The 16,577-nt window shown below is 38.9% G+C and overlaps 1 protein-coding gene across 2 annotated transcripts in view; it reads left to right on the top strand.

The window, feature by feature from the left end:
- The window catches only part of ERO1B (endoplasmic reticulum oxidoreductase 1 beta), a 64,371-nt gene that overhangs the window by 6,006 nt on the left and 41,788 nt on the right, over nt 1–16,577 (top strand). For both annotated transcript variants that reach the window (XM_032609304.1, XM_032609303.1), the window contains exons 2-3: nt 6,718–6,837; nt 14,110–14,193. In XM_032609304.1, the coding sequence (XP_032465195.1) occupies nt 6,718–6,837; nt 14,110–14,193 (204 nt within the window). The remainder of the gene's footprint in view (nt 1–6,717; nt 6,838–14,109; nt 14,194–16,577) is intronic.

The raw sequence follows: 16,577 nt of genomic DNA, 5'->3' as shown, positions 1-16,577 counted from the left end.
CAGAAAAGCCACAATCTTAATAAAGGTCCTCTAATTCTCCTTTTACCTACTATGTAGTCCTCCTTATTGTTTCTCAGAGCCGATGGGCAAGCTTACTGCCTCAGGGCCTTCGCATTTAGTATTCCCAATGCCTGGAATGCTTCTTCCTCTCCCGGCCCCCCTCACCACCCCCCCCCCCACCAAAAAAGCATTGGTTTGCTCCTTCCCTTCTAAGTTTTGCTGAAATTTCAGTTGGACCTTCTATAATTATCCCTGTTTAAAAATTTAGCAGCCCCGATTCTGTAACACCTGTCTCAATTCTCTAGTTTTCCTCCATATCACTTTATTACTATCTGACAGACTCTATACTTCGGTCATTCATTTGTTTTTCTCTTCTATGAGAATTCTTTCTTCTAATATTACATTCCCAGTAATTAGAACAGTGCAGGGCTTATGTTAGGCTCTCAATAAATATGTTGGATAAATGAATAAATGAATGGAAGAGAAGTGCAAGTAAGTTATTCAGAATGAACCCCAGAAAGATAACAGGATGGTAAATGTTTAAGAGAGCTTAAGAGATGTGAAGAATAGAGTAAGAAGGTCTGATATGATAACTGGAGTTCCAGAAGGTTAAAACAGAATAGGGAAAAAGCAGTATTTTTACTGCATGTCACTATGAAAAAGACAACCCAATAGAAAAATGAACAAAAGGTATAAACAGACATTTTACACAAGAATAGAAATGTTTTATAAAACATTAGAACTTTGTACCTCATTAGTGCAAAAAAAAATCAGAGACCCTTTCATGCTTACTAGATTGGCAAAAATGAAAACAGATTAATATAAAATACTGGTGAGGATATGATTCAACAATAACTCCCATCCGCTGTTGGTAGGGTTGTAAACTGGTACAACTGTTTTGGAAATAAGCCTGTCATTCCCTAGTAAAACTGAACACGTACTTCTAGTAATTCTACTCCTAAGCATATAACCTGGAGGAAGTCTTACACACACATAACAGGAGATATGTACAAAAATGTTTGTATGACATTGTTCTTTAGCTGATTCTGGAAATAACCTAAATATGAATTGTATTAGTTTCCTATTGCTGCTGTAACAAATTACAAACTTGGTGGCTTAATATAACACAAAGTTATTATCTTATAATTCTATGCCCAGAAGTCTGAAAATTGGTCTTAAAGGTGTGATAAAGGTGTGAACAAGTCTTCTTTCTCCCTTTCTCTAGGGGAGAACTGTTCCTTGCCTTTTCCAGGCTTCTAAAAGCTGCTGTGTTCCTTGGCTTGTGGCCTCTTCCTCCATCTTCAAAGCCAGCAGTGTAGAATTTTCCAATCTTCCTCTGACACACCTGTCTCCCTCTTATAAAGAACTTTGTATTGGTTCCACCTGAATAATCCAGTGTACTCTCACCATCTTAAATTCCTTAACTTAATCACATCTGCTAAGTCCCTTTTAACATAGTCACAGGTTTCAGAAATTAGAGCATGGACATCTGGGGGGCCATCTCTCTGCTTACCGTATACAATAGATCAACAATAGAACAAATAAATTGTGACATTTTCAGATAATGTAACATTTACAGCAGTGAAAATAAATGAGCTACTATAAAATTCATCATCTTGGATAAATGCCAAAGTAAAATGTTAGCAAAAGAAGCACATCACAGAAGAAGTCACACATTAGATTACGTTCATGTTAAAGTTCAAAAACAGGAAAGAATAACCTAAGTACATTGTTTAGGGATACATATGTGATGAAATTATAAAGAAAAGAAACGAAAGTAAAATTTTTACCTCTAAGAGGAGGGAGATGGATATAATTAAAAAGGGACTTCAAAGATACTGGTGGTATTCCATTTCTATTTATTTATAAATTTTATTTAGATATGATTGACATAATACTGTATCAATGTTAGATGTACAACATAATGATTTGGTATCTCTATATATTGTGAAATGATCACCAGAATAAGTCTAGTTAAAACCCATCACCATACATTATTAGAATATCTTTTTCTTGTGATAAAAACTTTTAAGATTTACTTTGTTAGGAAGTTTCAAATATATAATACAGTCTTATTAACTGTAGTCACTGTGCTGTACATTACATCCCCCTGACTTTATAGCTGGAAGCTTATACTTTTTAACCCCCTTCCCACATTTCCCTGAACCTCCTACCCCAGCGCCTCTGACAGCACTAATCTGTTCTCTGTATGCATACGCTTAGATTTCTTTTTGGTTTTTGTTGTTGTTGTGTTTTGTTTAGACTCCACGTGCAAGTGAGACTGGTATTTATCTTTCTCTCCCTTAGTTCAGTAAGCATTATGTCCTCAAGTTCCATCCATGTTGCAAATGGCCAGGTTTTATTCATTTTCATGAATGGATATATTGTGTATATATACCACATTTTCTTTATTCATCCATCAATGGATACTTGGATCGCTTCCGTACTTGGTTATTGTAAATAATGCTCCAGTGAACATGGAGCTACATATATCTTTTCAAGTTAGTATATTTGTTTTCTTCAGTTAAATACCAAGAAGTGAAATTGTTGGATCTTGTGGTAGTTCCATTTTTAATTTTTTTCTGGGCCCTCCATACAGTTCTCCACGGTGGCTGCACCAATTTACATTCCCACCAACAGTGCCCAAGGGTTTTCTTTTCTCCACATCCTCACCAACACTTGTTACTTCTTGTCTTTTTGATAATAGCCATGCTGACAGGTGTGGTTTTGATTTTCATTTCCCTGATGATTGGTGATACTGAGCACCTTTTCGTGTACCTGTTGGCCATCCATATGTCTTCTTTGGAAAAAGGTCTATTCAGATTCTCTGTTCATATTTTAATCAGATTATTCTTTGCTGTTAAGTTGTGTGAATTCTTTATATATTTTGGGTATTAACCCCTTACTGCCTATGATTTGCAAATATTTTCTTCCATTCCATAGGTTGTCTCTTCATTTTGTTAGTGGTTTTGCTTTGCTGTGCAGAAGCTTTTTTTTTTTTGAAGTTTTTCTTTTTTTTAATTAATTAATTAATTTATTTTTGGCTGTGTTGGGTCTTCGTTTCTGTGCGAGGGCTTTCTCTAGTTGTGGCAAGTGGGGGCCACTCTTCATCGCGGTGCACGGGCCTCTCACTATCGCGGCCTCTCTTGTTGCGGAGCACAGGCTCCAGACGCGCAGGCTCAGTAGTTGTGGCTCACGGGCCTAGTTGCTCCACGGCATGTGGGATCTTCCTGGACCAGGGCTTGAACCCGTGTCCCCTGCATTGGCAGGCAGATTTTTAACCACTGTGCCACCAGGGAAGCCCTGTGCAGAAGCTTTTTAGTTTGATGTAGTCCCACTAGTTTGTTTTTACTTTTGTTGCCTTTGCTTTTGGTGTCAAATCCAAAAAATCATCACTAAGACTGATGTCAAGGAGCTTAACACTTGTGTTTTCTTGTAGCAGTTTTAGGGTATCAGGTCTTATGTTCAAATCTTTAATCCACTTGAGTTAAGTTTTGTGTATGCTGTAAGATAATGGTCCACTTTTCATTCTTGTGCATGTGGCTGTATGTCTGGTTTTCCCAACACTGTTTATTGAAAAGACTATCCTTTCCCCATTGTGTATTCTTGGCTCTGTTGTCATAAATTAATTGTATATTTATGGGTTTCTTTCTGGGCTTCTTATTCTGTTTTGTTGGTCTGTGTGTTTTTGTTTTTCTAGGTTTGTAATATAGTTTGAAATTGGGGCATATGATGCCTCCAGCTTTGTTTTTTCTCAAGATTGCTTTGGCTGTTCTGGGTCTTTTATGATTCCACACAAATTTTTAGGACTCTTCTATTTCTGTGAAAAATGCTGTTGGAATTTTGATAGGGATTGTATTGAACCTTTATACTGCTTTGAGTACTATGGACATTTTAACAATATTCTTCTAATCCATGGGTATGGAATAGCCTTCCATTTATTGTGTCTTCTTTAATATTTTCCATAATAAATTATAGTTTCTAGGTCTTAAACCTCTTGGTTAAATTTTTTCCTAGGTGTTATTTTATTCTTTTTGTTGCAATGGTAAATGAATTGTTTCTTAATTTCTCTTTCTGATAGTTTGTTATTAGTGTATGGAAGCGCTACACATGATTTTTGTGTATTGATTTTGTATCCTGGAACTTGTTTATTAGTTCTAACAGTGTTTAGTCTAAAATTCTTTAGGATTTTCTGTGTATAATATCATATCATCTACAAATAGTGAAAATTTTACTTCTTCCTCTTCAACTTGGGTGCCTTTTATTTCTTCCTGTCTAATTTCTATTTTTTAAAATTTGGTTATATACAGTGTTTGTCTTAGTAGCAGCCTTTAGCAGTTGGAAATAAGCTCACGGTAATTTTGTATGCCTTACTCCAGCCCCTACGCAATTAAAATTTTTTAAAATACTGTGGTTTACTAACTAAAAGTTAACAATTTAAGAAGAATTTGTAAGAATGAGCAGTCAGTGGGTATAATATTTTTAAAGCCTAGAAAGATTTTTGGTGTGTATTTTGTTTCCTCTTTTCCCCACTTTTATTATTTAGGGGCCTAGAATTTGAAGTTTTGTAAGCAGTAAGCTCAGAGCAATGGAATGAAATTTGGTGGAGTTAGTGACAGGATCTTAGTAAGTGCGATAGCAAAGCATAGTAGAACTTCAGAGCCACAATTATTGATAATGATTCTTTTTCTTTATCTCAAGATAATATAGCTCTAACTCTTCATGTTGTAGGGAGTTTGGTGACACATTTATACTCCTAGGGAAAAAGCGTGAGACAGCAACAACTGGGAAGTTTCCATTTTTTGATCGTTGTTCGCATATATTCCTCTTGTGGATCACATGAATAACCTTTAACAGGCTGAGTCCCATTTTTTTTTAATTTTAATTGCGATAATTGTAGGTTCCATGCAGTTGTGAGAAATAATACGTAAAAATGTCATTTACCCTTTATCTAGTTTTTTAGAATGGTAACATTTTGTAAACATATAGTATAATATTATAAATAGGACATAGACATTGATACAATCATATGTATCTGTTTTACTTGTTTCATTTGTGTACCTATGGATTAGTTCTGTACTCTTTTATCACATGTATAGGTTTGTGTGTCCACCACCAGTCAAGATACTGAAAAATTTCATCACTGCAAGGATCCTTTCTGTTGCCCTTTTATAACCACACCTACCTCCTTCCTACCTTACTCCCCCCATCAAGCTCCCATCCCCTTCTCCAGTCTCTAAGCGCTGGCAACCAGTAAGCTGTTCTCCATTTCTAAACTTTTGTCATTTCAAAAATGTTCTATCGGGCTTCCCTGATGGCTCAGTGGTTAAGAATCTTCCTGCCAATGCAGGGGACATCTATTCAAGCCCTGGTCTGGGAAGATCCCACATGCCATGGAGCAATTAAGCCCGTGCACCACAACTACTGAGCCTGCGCTCTAGAGCCCACGAGCCACAACTCCTGAGCCCGCGTGCCTAGAGCCCATGCTCCACAACGAGAGAAGCCGCCGCAGTGAGAAGCCTGCGCACCGCAACGAAGAGTAGCCCCCTCTCAATGCAACTAGAGGAAGCCCATGCATGGCAACGAAGACACAACATGGCCAAAAATAAAATAGATAAAATAAAATAGTTATTAAAAAAATGTTACATGAATGAAATCATATGGTATGTAACCTTTTGGGATTGGTGCTTTTTCACTCAGCTTAATTCCATAAAGATTCATCCAAGTTGTGCATATTAATGAGCCCCGTTTTTAAATTTAGCTGAAGAATGTTTTATGGAATTTTTAGACTCAACTCACTTTGTAAATATCAATTTCTCTTCGATTAATGTATACTTTGAGTAGTGGATAAAAGCATAGCTTTTAAAGTGCAATAGACTTGTGACTTAAGTCTCATGTCTACTTTGGAAAAATTATTTTAACCTTGCTAAGCCTTAATATCCTTACATGTAAAATGAGGATAATAATACCATTTCTTAGGGTATTTAAAGAATAAATGAGTTAACATATGTAGTGGTCTTAGCATCATGCCTGTCACATAAGTGTTCCATAAATGGCAGTCTAAAAGAAAGAGTTACTACAGCAATATTATTATAGCCTGTGATTTCTATGTTAATCTTGGAAGAAGTTGCCTTAGCATTCCAATGACTGTTTGGATTTTATATATGTTTAGTCAAGGGAGAAAGCATTCAATAGCTTTCTTTTTGACCGCTGAACAAAATGTTTAGTTCTTCAGAATGGGTATATCTAATCCTTCTATTGCATTGTATCAATTGACCATTGTAAAAAAGTGACTGATTGGGCTTCCCTGGTGGCGCAGTGGTTGAGAATCTGCCTGCTAATGCAGGGGACATGGGTTCGAGCCCTGGTCTGGGAGGATCCCACATGCCGCGGAGCAACTAGGCCCGTGAGCCACAACTACTGAGCCTGCGCTCCGCAACGAGAGAGGCCGTGATAGTGAGAGGCCCGCGCACCGCGATGAAGAGTGGCCCCCTGCTTGCCATAACTAGAGAAAGCCCTCGCACAGAAACTCAGACCCAACACAGCAAAAAAAAAAAAAAAAAAAAAAAGTGACTGATTTAAATGTTATATATCTTAATCAGCAAATACTAACTAAGTTGAATGCATAATTTAGCTTTTTATGTAATACTACAGATTTGTTAAGATTGAAACATCAGTAGTTTACATCTTTTCAATTATATACATGTTTCCCCCTAGGTCACCGGTGTCCTGGATGACTGCTTGTGTGATGTTGATAGCATCGATAACTTCAACACCTTCAAAATCTTCCCCAAAATAAAAAAGCTGCAAGAACGAGACTATTTCCGTTATTACAAGGTATGGTTATAATTTCAGATTCCGTTGGTACTAAAGATTTTTATATAGCTCTCTGCAGGTGCGACTCTTGCGACTCTTTTGGAGACCCATTTCTACTCAGCACCCTGTGTGTATCCTTTATCATTGGAATGTATTAAGTATTGCAGTGAAAATCTATTAGTCTTTTTGAACCCTAAGAATCTGAACTCCCTTCTTATGTTTGGGAAATTTCTCATTGTTCAATTTGGGTTTTGAGGGAGAGACTCCTTCCTCTAAAGAAGTTGAAAATGCCCAGGACTTATTTTATCAGTCTCCCTTGTAACTTAGGTTCTGTTATCTAGACACATCTACCCAGGCTCTGAGTTGTGCTGATGGCATTGTCGTGTGCTGTCGTTGTTAGTGGTACACGGTTCCACAGCAGCATTTGTTGGGTAGCTCACTGTGACAGGTGGCAAAGCGGCCTGAGGATAGAAGCAGAACACCATCCATAGTAAGACTGCAGAATTGGTTCTTAAGTCTAACAGTAGTCCACGCTGGACCGTTTCAGAATAACCAATGGTAGTTTAAAGGCAGTAGCAATAACACAAATTCAAAAGAACAGTGGTTTAAAAGCTGCTGTTGTGTTCTTGCTCTCAGTATTTGGTTGGGTTTATAATTTCTTTGATTTTCATTTTTAGTTTATTTTAAAAAGTAAGCATGATTTCCTTTTTTATCCTGTTACTGTATAGGTTATCTTAGTCCTTTAAATATATTTTATACATTTATTTATGTATTTATTTTTGGCTGTGTTGGGTCTTCGTTGCTGTGTGCGGGCTTTCTCTAGTTGCTGTGAGCAGGGGCTACTCTTCGTTGCGGTGCACAGGCTTCTTATTGCGGTGGCTTCTCTCTGCGGAGCATGGACTCTAGACGCAGGGCTTCACTAGTTGGGGCACTTGGGCTCAGTAGTTGTGGCTTGCGGGCTCAGTAGTTGTGGCTCACGGGCTCTAGAGCACAGGCTCAGTAGTTGTGGCGCATGGGCTTAGTTGCTCCTCGACATGTGGGATCTTCCCAGGTCAGGGATCAAATCCATGTCCCCTGCATTGGCAGGTGGATTCTTAACCACTGTGCCACCAGGGAAGTCCCCAGTCCTTTAAATATTTTTGAAGGTTAAAAAATAAAACTTCCCAAATAATGTAAGTTGTGCAGAAAGATAACAAAGTCAAGACCTAAAGATTTGGGAACCCATCCCCTTTTCCCATCAGCCCCAAGAATATACAAAAAAGTGAATGTTTCTCCTCTATACAAAATCCTTTAGGAATACAGTTGCCATAAACTTACTTCAAAAAGAAATCTATATCTAAGCAAACTATTGTCTAACATTCTAGACAGTTTACGTACAAACAACACAGGTTCCAATAGCTTCTTCAGATTCCCACTCCTATGTCTCTTAAGTCTGTCTGCATTTGTAACTGCTTTCTCTTGCTTCCTTTCTACTGCTAGGCTTAACCATATGAAATTGTTGCTTTTAGAGATCAGAATGGTTGAATGTTGCCAGTTTCATATGGTTCAGTCTAATACAGAGAAGGAAGTGTTCCTTCTATCAAAGACCATCCCTTCACAGAACGTCCAGATCACATGTCCACTCAATATGTCATGGCCCTCACTCTTTCACACTTACCTTTTGGGATTATATCTTCTGTTTCTGTATCCCCATAGATCTGGTCAATAGTAGGCACTCAAATATTTGAATAAATGAATGAATATCTCATTGAATCTTTATACTGAAATCCTGTTAGGTCAACATTATCCACATTTTCCAGAGAGTAAACAATGGTTTAGGTATCCTAAGGTAGGGTAGTTTTGTTGGCTTACAAACGAAAGAGAAGTTTTATTAAGAAAAGGTGTGGAGCAGCTCACAAAATTGAAAAATAAGCTGAAGAAGCATATTTCAGAAAAGACAGAAATTATAGCAGGAACTAATGGCCATTCTCTTTATGATACTGCCAAAATTTTGGATCAAATTAACCATTTCCCCATATTTTAATATTACACAAGAGTCAGGTTTCTGGGAGAGAGGGTCTAAATTGGTCTAGGCAGGGTCATATAACCCCACCACTTGACCAAAGGACAATTTGGTTAATAGTCCTATTTGCATTTGCATATTGTTTCTCCAAGAGAAATTAGGGGATGTTACAGAAGGAGGAAAAATGAAAGTTGAGTAGGCAAAAATAACAATGTGGTCATTGGCTAGCCAACATACAATTCATCGTCATACATGCAATTTAAAAAATGTTCCAACCAACATAATGAAATTACTGTGTATGTAACCGGAATATATTCGTACCCTTTCCCAAAGGAGGGTAATGCAATGATCTAGTTAATCCAGTTATCTTCAAGTCTAGGATATGTGGGTACTATCTACTCGTCTTGTAGTTCTGTCAACCTGTGAATTCAAAAAAAAAAAAGGAAATTTGACGTGGAGTACATTAGTGGTGGAAGAGGAAAGATAAGAGAAGAGGTTAATTTTAAACACACATACATGCTTATGATTCAGCAAGCAAGGAAATACAGGTAGAAGTAACGGTCTACCTCTATCAACCGGTCACTTTGCTGCTGTAGCTTGTATTTATATTTTCTCTCTTCTATCCGTTACATTCCTTTATTTGCCAAGTATTTATCGAATAATTACTCTGTAGCAGAGTGTATTCTAGGTGCTGTGGATACAATAGTGAATAAAAGAAAGCCTCTCACCTTATGAAACTTTTTATATGATTAGGGAGACAGACAATAAACAAGGAAACAATAAAATAGCATTTACTTTATAATCATAGGAAATTACATGGAGAAAAATAAAATTGGAGTTAGAGGATAATGGGAATGGCGAAGGTAGGTAGCCCTATTTTAAAGAAGGTGGTCAGGAAAGGAAGACATTCCTGCTGTGCCATTTGAGCAAAGAGCTACCTAATGTGAAAGAGTCACCCGTGACAATCTGGAGAAAGAACATTCCAGGGAAGGGGAGTTGAACTGCAGGTATAAAGGCACAGAGTGTTTGAAGACCAGTATAGCTGGAGGAAAGTGAATGAGAGGGAGAGTTGGAGAGGTAGGTAGAGGCCAGATTAAAAAAAAAAAAAAGAATTCCCTGGTGGTCCAGTGGTTTGGACTCCACACTCTCCCTGCCAAGGGCTGGGTTTGATCCCTGGTCGGGGAACTAAGATCCCACAAGCCACTTGGGGTGGCCAAAAACAAACAAACAAGAAAACCCCTATGCTTTCATCTAAGCATTTAAATCAAAATTTGAGAATTAAACAATGACTTAATAAGGCCCTGTAGTTTTTGGGTTTTTTTTTTTTTTTTTAAACCACAGTAAGGCTTTTGGATCCAAAGTGTGATAAGAAGCTATTGGAGGAATTTGTACAAAAGAGACTGTATGGGTGTGAGGCAGGAAACAGAGAAAGCACTTCTGAGGCTATTGCAGTAGTCCAGCTGAAAGATGGTACAGATTTGAAATAGGCTGGTAGAGTTGGAAAAGGTGAAAATGATCGAATTAGTGCCATATATGAAAGGTAACACAGCAAGCTCTTCTGATGGATTGAATGTAAGGTGTGAGGGTAAAAGTGAACTCAAAGATGATGCCTAAGTTTTGAGCATGTTACCAAAAGTAAAATATATATATCATGGCCAAGTGGATTTCATTCCAAGAATGTAAAGATGAGGGCTTCCCTGGTGGCGCAGTGGTTGAGAATCTGCCTGCTAATGCAGGGGACACGGGTTCGAGCCCTGGTCTGGGAGGATCCCACATGCCGCGGAGCACCTGAGCCCGTGAGCCACAGCTCCTGAGCCTGCGCGTCTGGAGCCTGTGCTCCGCGGCAGGAGGGGCCGCGATAGTGAGAGGCCCGCGCACCGCGATGGTGCGCGATGAGGAGTGGCTCCCGCTCACCGCAGCTGGAGGAAGCCCTCACGCAGAAACAAAGACCCAACACAGCATAAATAAATAAATTTATAAAAAAAAAAAATGTAAAGATGAGGCTTTTAGGTCTTCAATAAGATTCAGTACACATTCCTGATTTTTTAAAACGTTGACCAAGTGAGATTGACGGATACTTCCTTAACATGATAATTTCAACCCTAACATCAGCACTGCCAGCACCTTACTTCTGGGGAAACACTAGAGCAATTCTCCCTTAGGTCAGGAACCATGAGGAGGGGGTACCTACTGTCTCCTTTACTGTTGGACCAAATTGGCCAGTATAGTCAAACAAGAAAAAGCAACTAGAAGCATAAAAATTTTAAAAGAATAAATAAAGCTATCTCCATTTATAAATGACAAAGTAGACCTAGAAAACTCTAAATTATTAAATGAACACAAATAATAAAAAATGCATTAAGATAGCAGGTTATAAATTTAATATTGAAAAATCAATATCTGCATAAATATAAACAATAACAAGTTAGAAGATATAATGGAGAAGAAATCCCCATTTCCATTAGCAAAAAGATAAAATATATAGGAATAAATGTATCAAGAAATGTGCAAAATCTAAAGGAAGAACGCTTCTAAACACTCCTGAAAGACATAAAACTAGGCTCGAACAAATGGACAGATGTCTTTCGTAGCATAAAGATGTTAATTCTCTCCCAAGTTAATATATAAATTTAATGTGAACCCAATAAAAATACATGTAGTTTTTTTCTGGAGCCGGACAAGTTGTCACAGGTTAAGTTCCCTGGGAAGCTGACTCTGAGACAGTGATTAGTGTCCAAGAGGTTAATTAGGGACAACTCCTGGAACCAACAACATAGGGAAGGAAAAGGAAGGGAGAACATCAGGACTGGGCAAAGGGAGAAGTAAAGCTGTGATGCAGCCTCAGAGAAACCTCAGGTGACCCTTTGGGGGGGGTAGTTCTTAAGATGGAATAACCCCCCAGAGCTGTCCCTACTTCAGGGGGATGTCTAGGCCTTTATATCCTTACACCAGTCATTGAATGAAGGGCATTGTAGGAAGGGGTGGTGCCACCTTGGGCAAAGTGGCTCTCTTTGGCTGCAGTGTTTCCAGGGCTGGGGTTGAGCCTTTCCTTCCTGAAGGGTGACCTGAGTAGTGTGTTGCAGCGTCTATCACAACCCACTCCTTAACACTGTGTATTAGTTATCTATTGCTACGTAACAAATTAGCCTAAAATTTAGCAACCTAAGCAAACCGAGAAGGTGACATTTGAGGAAGACCTAAAGGGAATGAGAAAGCAAGCCATGTGGATATCTGGAGAAAGAACATTCTAGGCAGAGGGAACAGCAAGAGCAAAGGCCCCGAGACCATGGTGTGCCTCATGTATTTGAGGAACAACAGAAGGGGCAGGAAACTAGGGAACCAGCCCACGGAAGGGGTTCTCAGCCATTGAATTGGATTTTGAACTGAGCTGATTTTCAGAGGTATCGTATGTGGGGTGACAAAGAGAAGAGTCAAGGATGATGCCATGATTTTGGCCTGAAGAACTAGAATAATGGAGTTGCTGTTTACTGAGATGGCAAGAATTACTAGAGGGTAGAGCACTGTTTGGGAGGTGATAATAAGTTTGAGGTGCCTGTGTGTGTCCTGTGGAGATGCCAGGGAGGAGGTGGATTTACAAGCCAGGAGCTCAGGGGAACCTGCAATTCCCAAGCGTGCCAGGCTATCTTAAGCTTCTTTGCCTTTAGGCATCCGGATCCCTGTGCCTAGAAATCTCTTCCTCTAGGAAACTTCTAGTCATACCCATTTTACGTGCTACCAAGAAGGCCTTCCTGAGACCCCGCAGGCACAGTTGACCATTCTCTCCTCATGTTGCCAGTCTCTACCTCTTTTTGCCTCTTCCTTGTAATGTGCTTATTCTTTACTTCACCTAGCATGTATTTACTGAGGTGTCTATTATGTGTGCTAGGCACTGCGATAAAATAATGAATCAGGCAAAATGCCCATCCTTACAGTCAGGGGTGCAGACAATAAATAATATTCAAGTAGTGATAAGTGCTATAAAAGCATGTGAAACAGCGTGTGGGGTGCGTATCGAGCACTACTTGAGAGAGTCTGGTCAGAAATGTCTCTCTGCTGAGGTGATATTTGAGAGAGCCCTGGAGGAGGTGAGGGGATTGAGCCATAAAAGACCTGGAGGAGCCACCAGCACAGGTACAGAGAACAGCCACCATAAAGCCCTGAGACAGGAAGGAGCTGATGTGTCTCCAGCAAGGCCGTTGTGCCTGGAGGGCTTTGGGAGGAGATAGGTCAGACAGGTGGACCAGGCAATGGAGTGCCTGTGGATTTACTCTAAAGGTGAGAGGAAGCCACGGGATGGTTTTGAGCAGGGAATGGTATGCTCTGAGTTGGTTCAAAGAGATGATTATGGCTACTGTGTAGAGAATAGATGGTGGTAGGAGTAGGGAGACTCGCAGTAGTCGGGGCAGGGGCAGGTGGTGACAGAAGAGGTGGTGAGAAGTGAGTAATGAATTGTTTGCAGGGGATAAAAAAGGGAGGAAACAAGAATAAAACTTTTATTTTTGGCTTGGGCAATGCATGTGGATGTCCTATTGAATTACCGTCTTGCTGTTAGGTTTAGAATATGAAAATCCAGAGTTTGTAGTGTGGTAAAATGTCCTGCATGATCTTGTCTATCTCTACCCTCATTCCCTGTCACCCTCCGCCTTCCCTACTAAAAGTCAGCTAAACTAAGTCAGCGCCTTGTCACCTTTCCGCATACACGCTTCCACCAGCTAAAACACTACCTCCTCAGAGACCTGCATCCACCAGCCCCGTTATTTTCCATCACAGAACTCTGATTTTCCTTTGTAGCACTTGCAACAATTTGTAATTAAATGAACATGCAAATATATAATCCCTGTTCCCTCCAGGAAACTGTAAGTTGCAGGGGAAAAGTGCTTTTTCTGCCTCTTTTTCCCCTAGAGCTTACACAGTGCCTGATGCATGGTGGGTGCTCTGGGCACATCTGTTAGGTGAGTGGGTGCCTGGGAGAACTCAGTCAGTGAGGTGATGGTAGGGGCTAGGAGACATTAGAGTGTCCCGAGATGCTTTCCAGGCTCTGAGCAGTGTGCCTGGACTTGATTCCCTTTTGAAGCGTCCGAGGACTAATAGCAGTCATTTATTTTAAAAAATAAGTATTATACCTGGGGTGTCTGAAAGACTTCAGTCATTTTAACTTCTGAGCTATATAGATGCCTCAGGATAGGATGCTTTTCCTTCACCACTGGGTCCCTGGAGCCCAGCACAGTGATACTTAGCAGTGCAGGACTGTGACACACACTGACTAATGCTCATTCATTCTTTCTCTCAAGGTCAACCTGAAACGACCGTGTCCTTTCTGGGCAGAAGATGGCCATTGTTCAATAAAAGACTGTCATGTAGAGCCTTGTCCAGAGGTAAAATCAAATTTTTAAAAAATGAGAGAAGAAATGCTTTCTCTTAGACTTTTAGATGAGCACAAACTGTGCATTTTAGGCTAATGTCAAAGCATTTGGACTTGTCATCAAGTTCATATGGTCTCAGCTCTCTTCTTTTTAACCAGGTTACGGAAGATTTATTCTGTACTTGCCACCAAAATGGGTTTGTAGACAGTCTTGTATCCAGTGGTGTTGGTGACTGGATGTGGAAACATAGTCTGATTCTAAAATGGAGGCCTGTTCTAGGACTGGATCTGCAGTTGGCTCTTATTTCATGCTTCACTGAATCTGCATCTTGTTTCATGGGCAAAGAAAATGCTACTGCACCTTAAGTTTCAAATTTAGAGTGGGAAATAGAGTGCAAAAACTTGGGAAATTCAAGGCTTGGAGTTAGATCTTGCGTTGGTCTTGTTACATTGGGGGGGGGAGGGCTGTACTTGTTAGTAAGGGAAAGCTACATTTTAGACTTCGTTTTTGACATCTAGCATAATTAATTATATCCCTCTTCAACAGTAATTAGCTATTTCCATTTTACTTTTTGCTTTTCTCACCTAACCAGTAAGTCTAGTTTTTTGCCTTTAAAAACAGGAAAAAAACATCTGAACCAATATTGTTTCTAAACGGAAAATTAAAAAAAAAAAATTTACGTTTTCCTTTAAGAATAAAATGTTTTAACTTTTTAGTTTGAAATAATTTGAGACATACAGAAAAGTTGCAAGAATAGTACAAACGATTCCCATATACTTTTTATCCAGATTCCCCAAATGTTAATGTTTATCAAGTTTGTTTTATTATTCCCTCTATATGTATATATTAATATTATTATTTTTTGAACCATTTAGGTATGTAACCAACATGATGATCTTTTACCCCTAAATACTCCAGTGTGTATTTCTTTAGAAACAAGATTATTAACCACAGCATAATTAGCAAAATCAGGAAATTAACATTTCTGCAATACCAAAGTCTACTCTGTAGACCTTAAGCACCCATTGCCAGTTGACTTAATAAGGTGTTTTCAGAGCAGCAGCAGCAGCAACAAACCTTCTGATCCAGAATCGTGCCTTGCATTTGGATGTCACATCTCTTTAGTCTTCTTTTAATCTGGAAGAGTCCCTCAGTATTTCTTTGTCTTTCGTTGTCTTGACTTTAATGAACTCCCTCCCGCCCTTCCTTCCTTTTTTCCTCCCTCCTTTCCTTAAAATACACCAGTTATTTTGTAGGATCCCCCTTATTTGGGGTTTTCCTGGTCTTTCCTAATTATTAGATTAAGGTCATGCACTTTGGGCAGGTACACCATAGAAGTGATGTGTCCTTCTCAATGCCATATCAGGAGGCACGTGATGTCGCCTTGATCATGTGGTTGTGGTGCTGTTTGCCATATTTCTTCATGGTAAAGTGGGAAAATTTTTTGAGACTATGAACTATGAAAATATCTCATTTTTTATCATATTTTTGCCATCATAAGTTTTAGCATCCATTGATGATTCTTGCCTGAATTAATTATATGATAGTTGTCAAATAGTGATTTTCTGATTCCATTTCTTCTACATTTATTAGTTGGCATTCTACTGCAAGTGAGAGCTTTTTATTTATTGTATGTTTATGTCAATATATATCGTTACCATCATTTTTTTAATAACATACTTCATTCACATACCGTAAAATTCACTCATTCTAAAGTGCACAATTCAGTGTTTTAGTATATTACAGAATTGTGCAACCATCACCACTATCTAGTTGTAATGCATTTTCATCACCCCAAAATAGAAACCCCTGCCCATTAGCAGTCACCCTGTTTCCTACTCCCTCCTCCTGCGGGAAACCACTAATCCACTCTCTGTCTCTACGAATTTGCCTGTTATGGACACTTCATGTGAATAAAATCGTACAATATATGGTCATTTGTGACTGACTTCTTTTGCTTTGCATAATGTCTTGAAGGTCCATCCATGTTGTAGCATGTATCAGTACTTCATTCTATTGCTGAATAATATTCCATTGTATGGATATACCTCATCTTGTTTATTCATCAGTTGATGGACATTTGGGTTGTTTCTACTTTTTGGCTACTATGAATAATGAGTAAATATCCAGGCACAAATATTTGTGTGGACATACGTTTTCAATTCTCAAATATACTTTGGAGTGAAATTGCTAGATCATATAGTAACTTTAACTCTTGAGGAACTGCCAAACTCTTACCATTGTGCTGTACAATTTTACATTGCCTCTAGCAATGTATGTATCATGGTTCCAGTTTCTCTACATACTTGTCAACACTTACACTGTCTTGTCTTTTATTTTAGCCATGCTTACAAATGGCATCTCATTTTGGTTTTGATTTGCATTTCCCTGATATC

Source organism: Phocoena sinus, chromosome 16 (assembly GCF_008692025.1).
Source record: "Phocoena sinus isolate mPhoSin1 chromosome 16, mPhoSin1.pri, whole genome shotgun sequence".
In the NCBI taxonomy this organism is placed as follows: domain Eukaryota; kingdom Metazoa; phylum Chordata; class Mammalia; order Artiodactyla; family Phocoenidae; genus Phocoena; species Phocoena sinus.
Note: the sequence above shows the minus strand (reverse complement) of the source record. Positions and strands in the feature narration are given on the sequence as shown.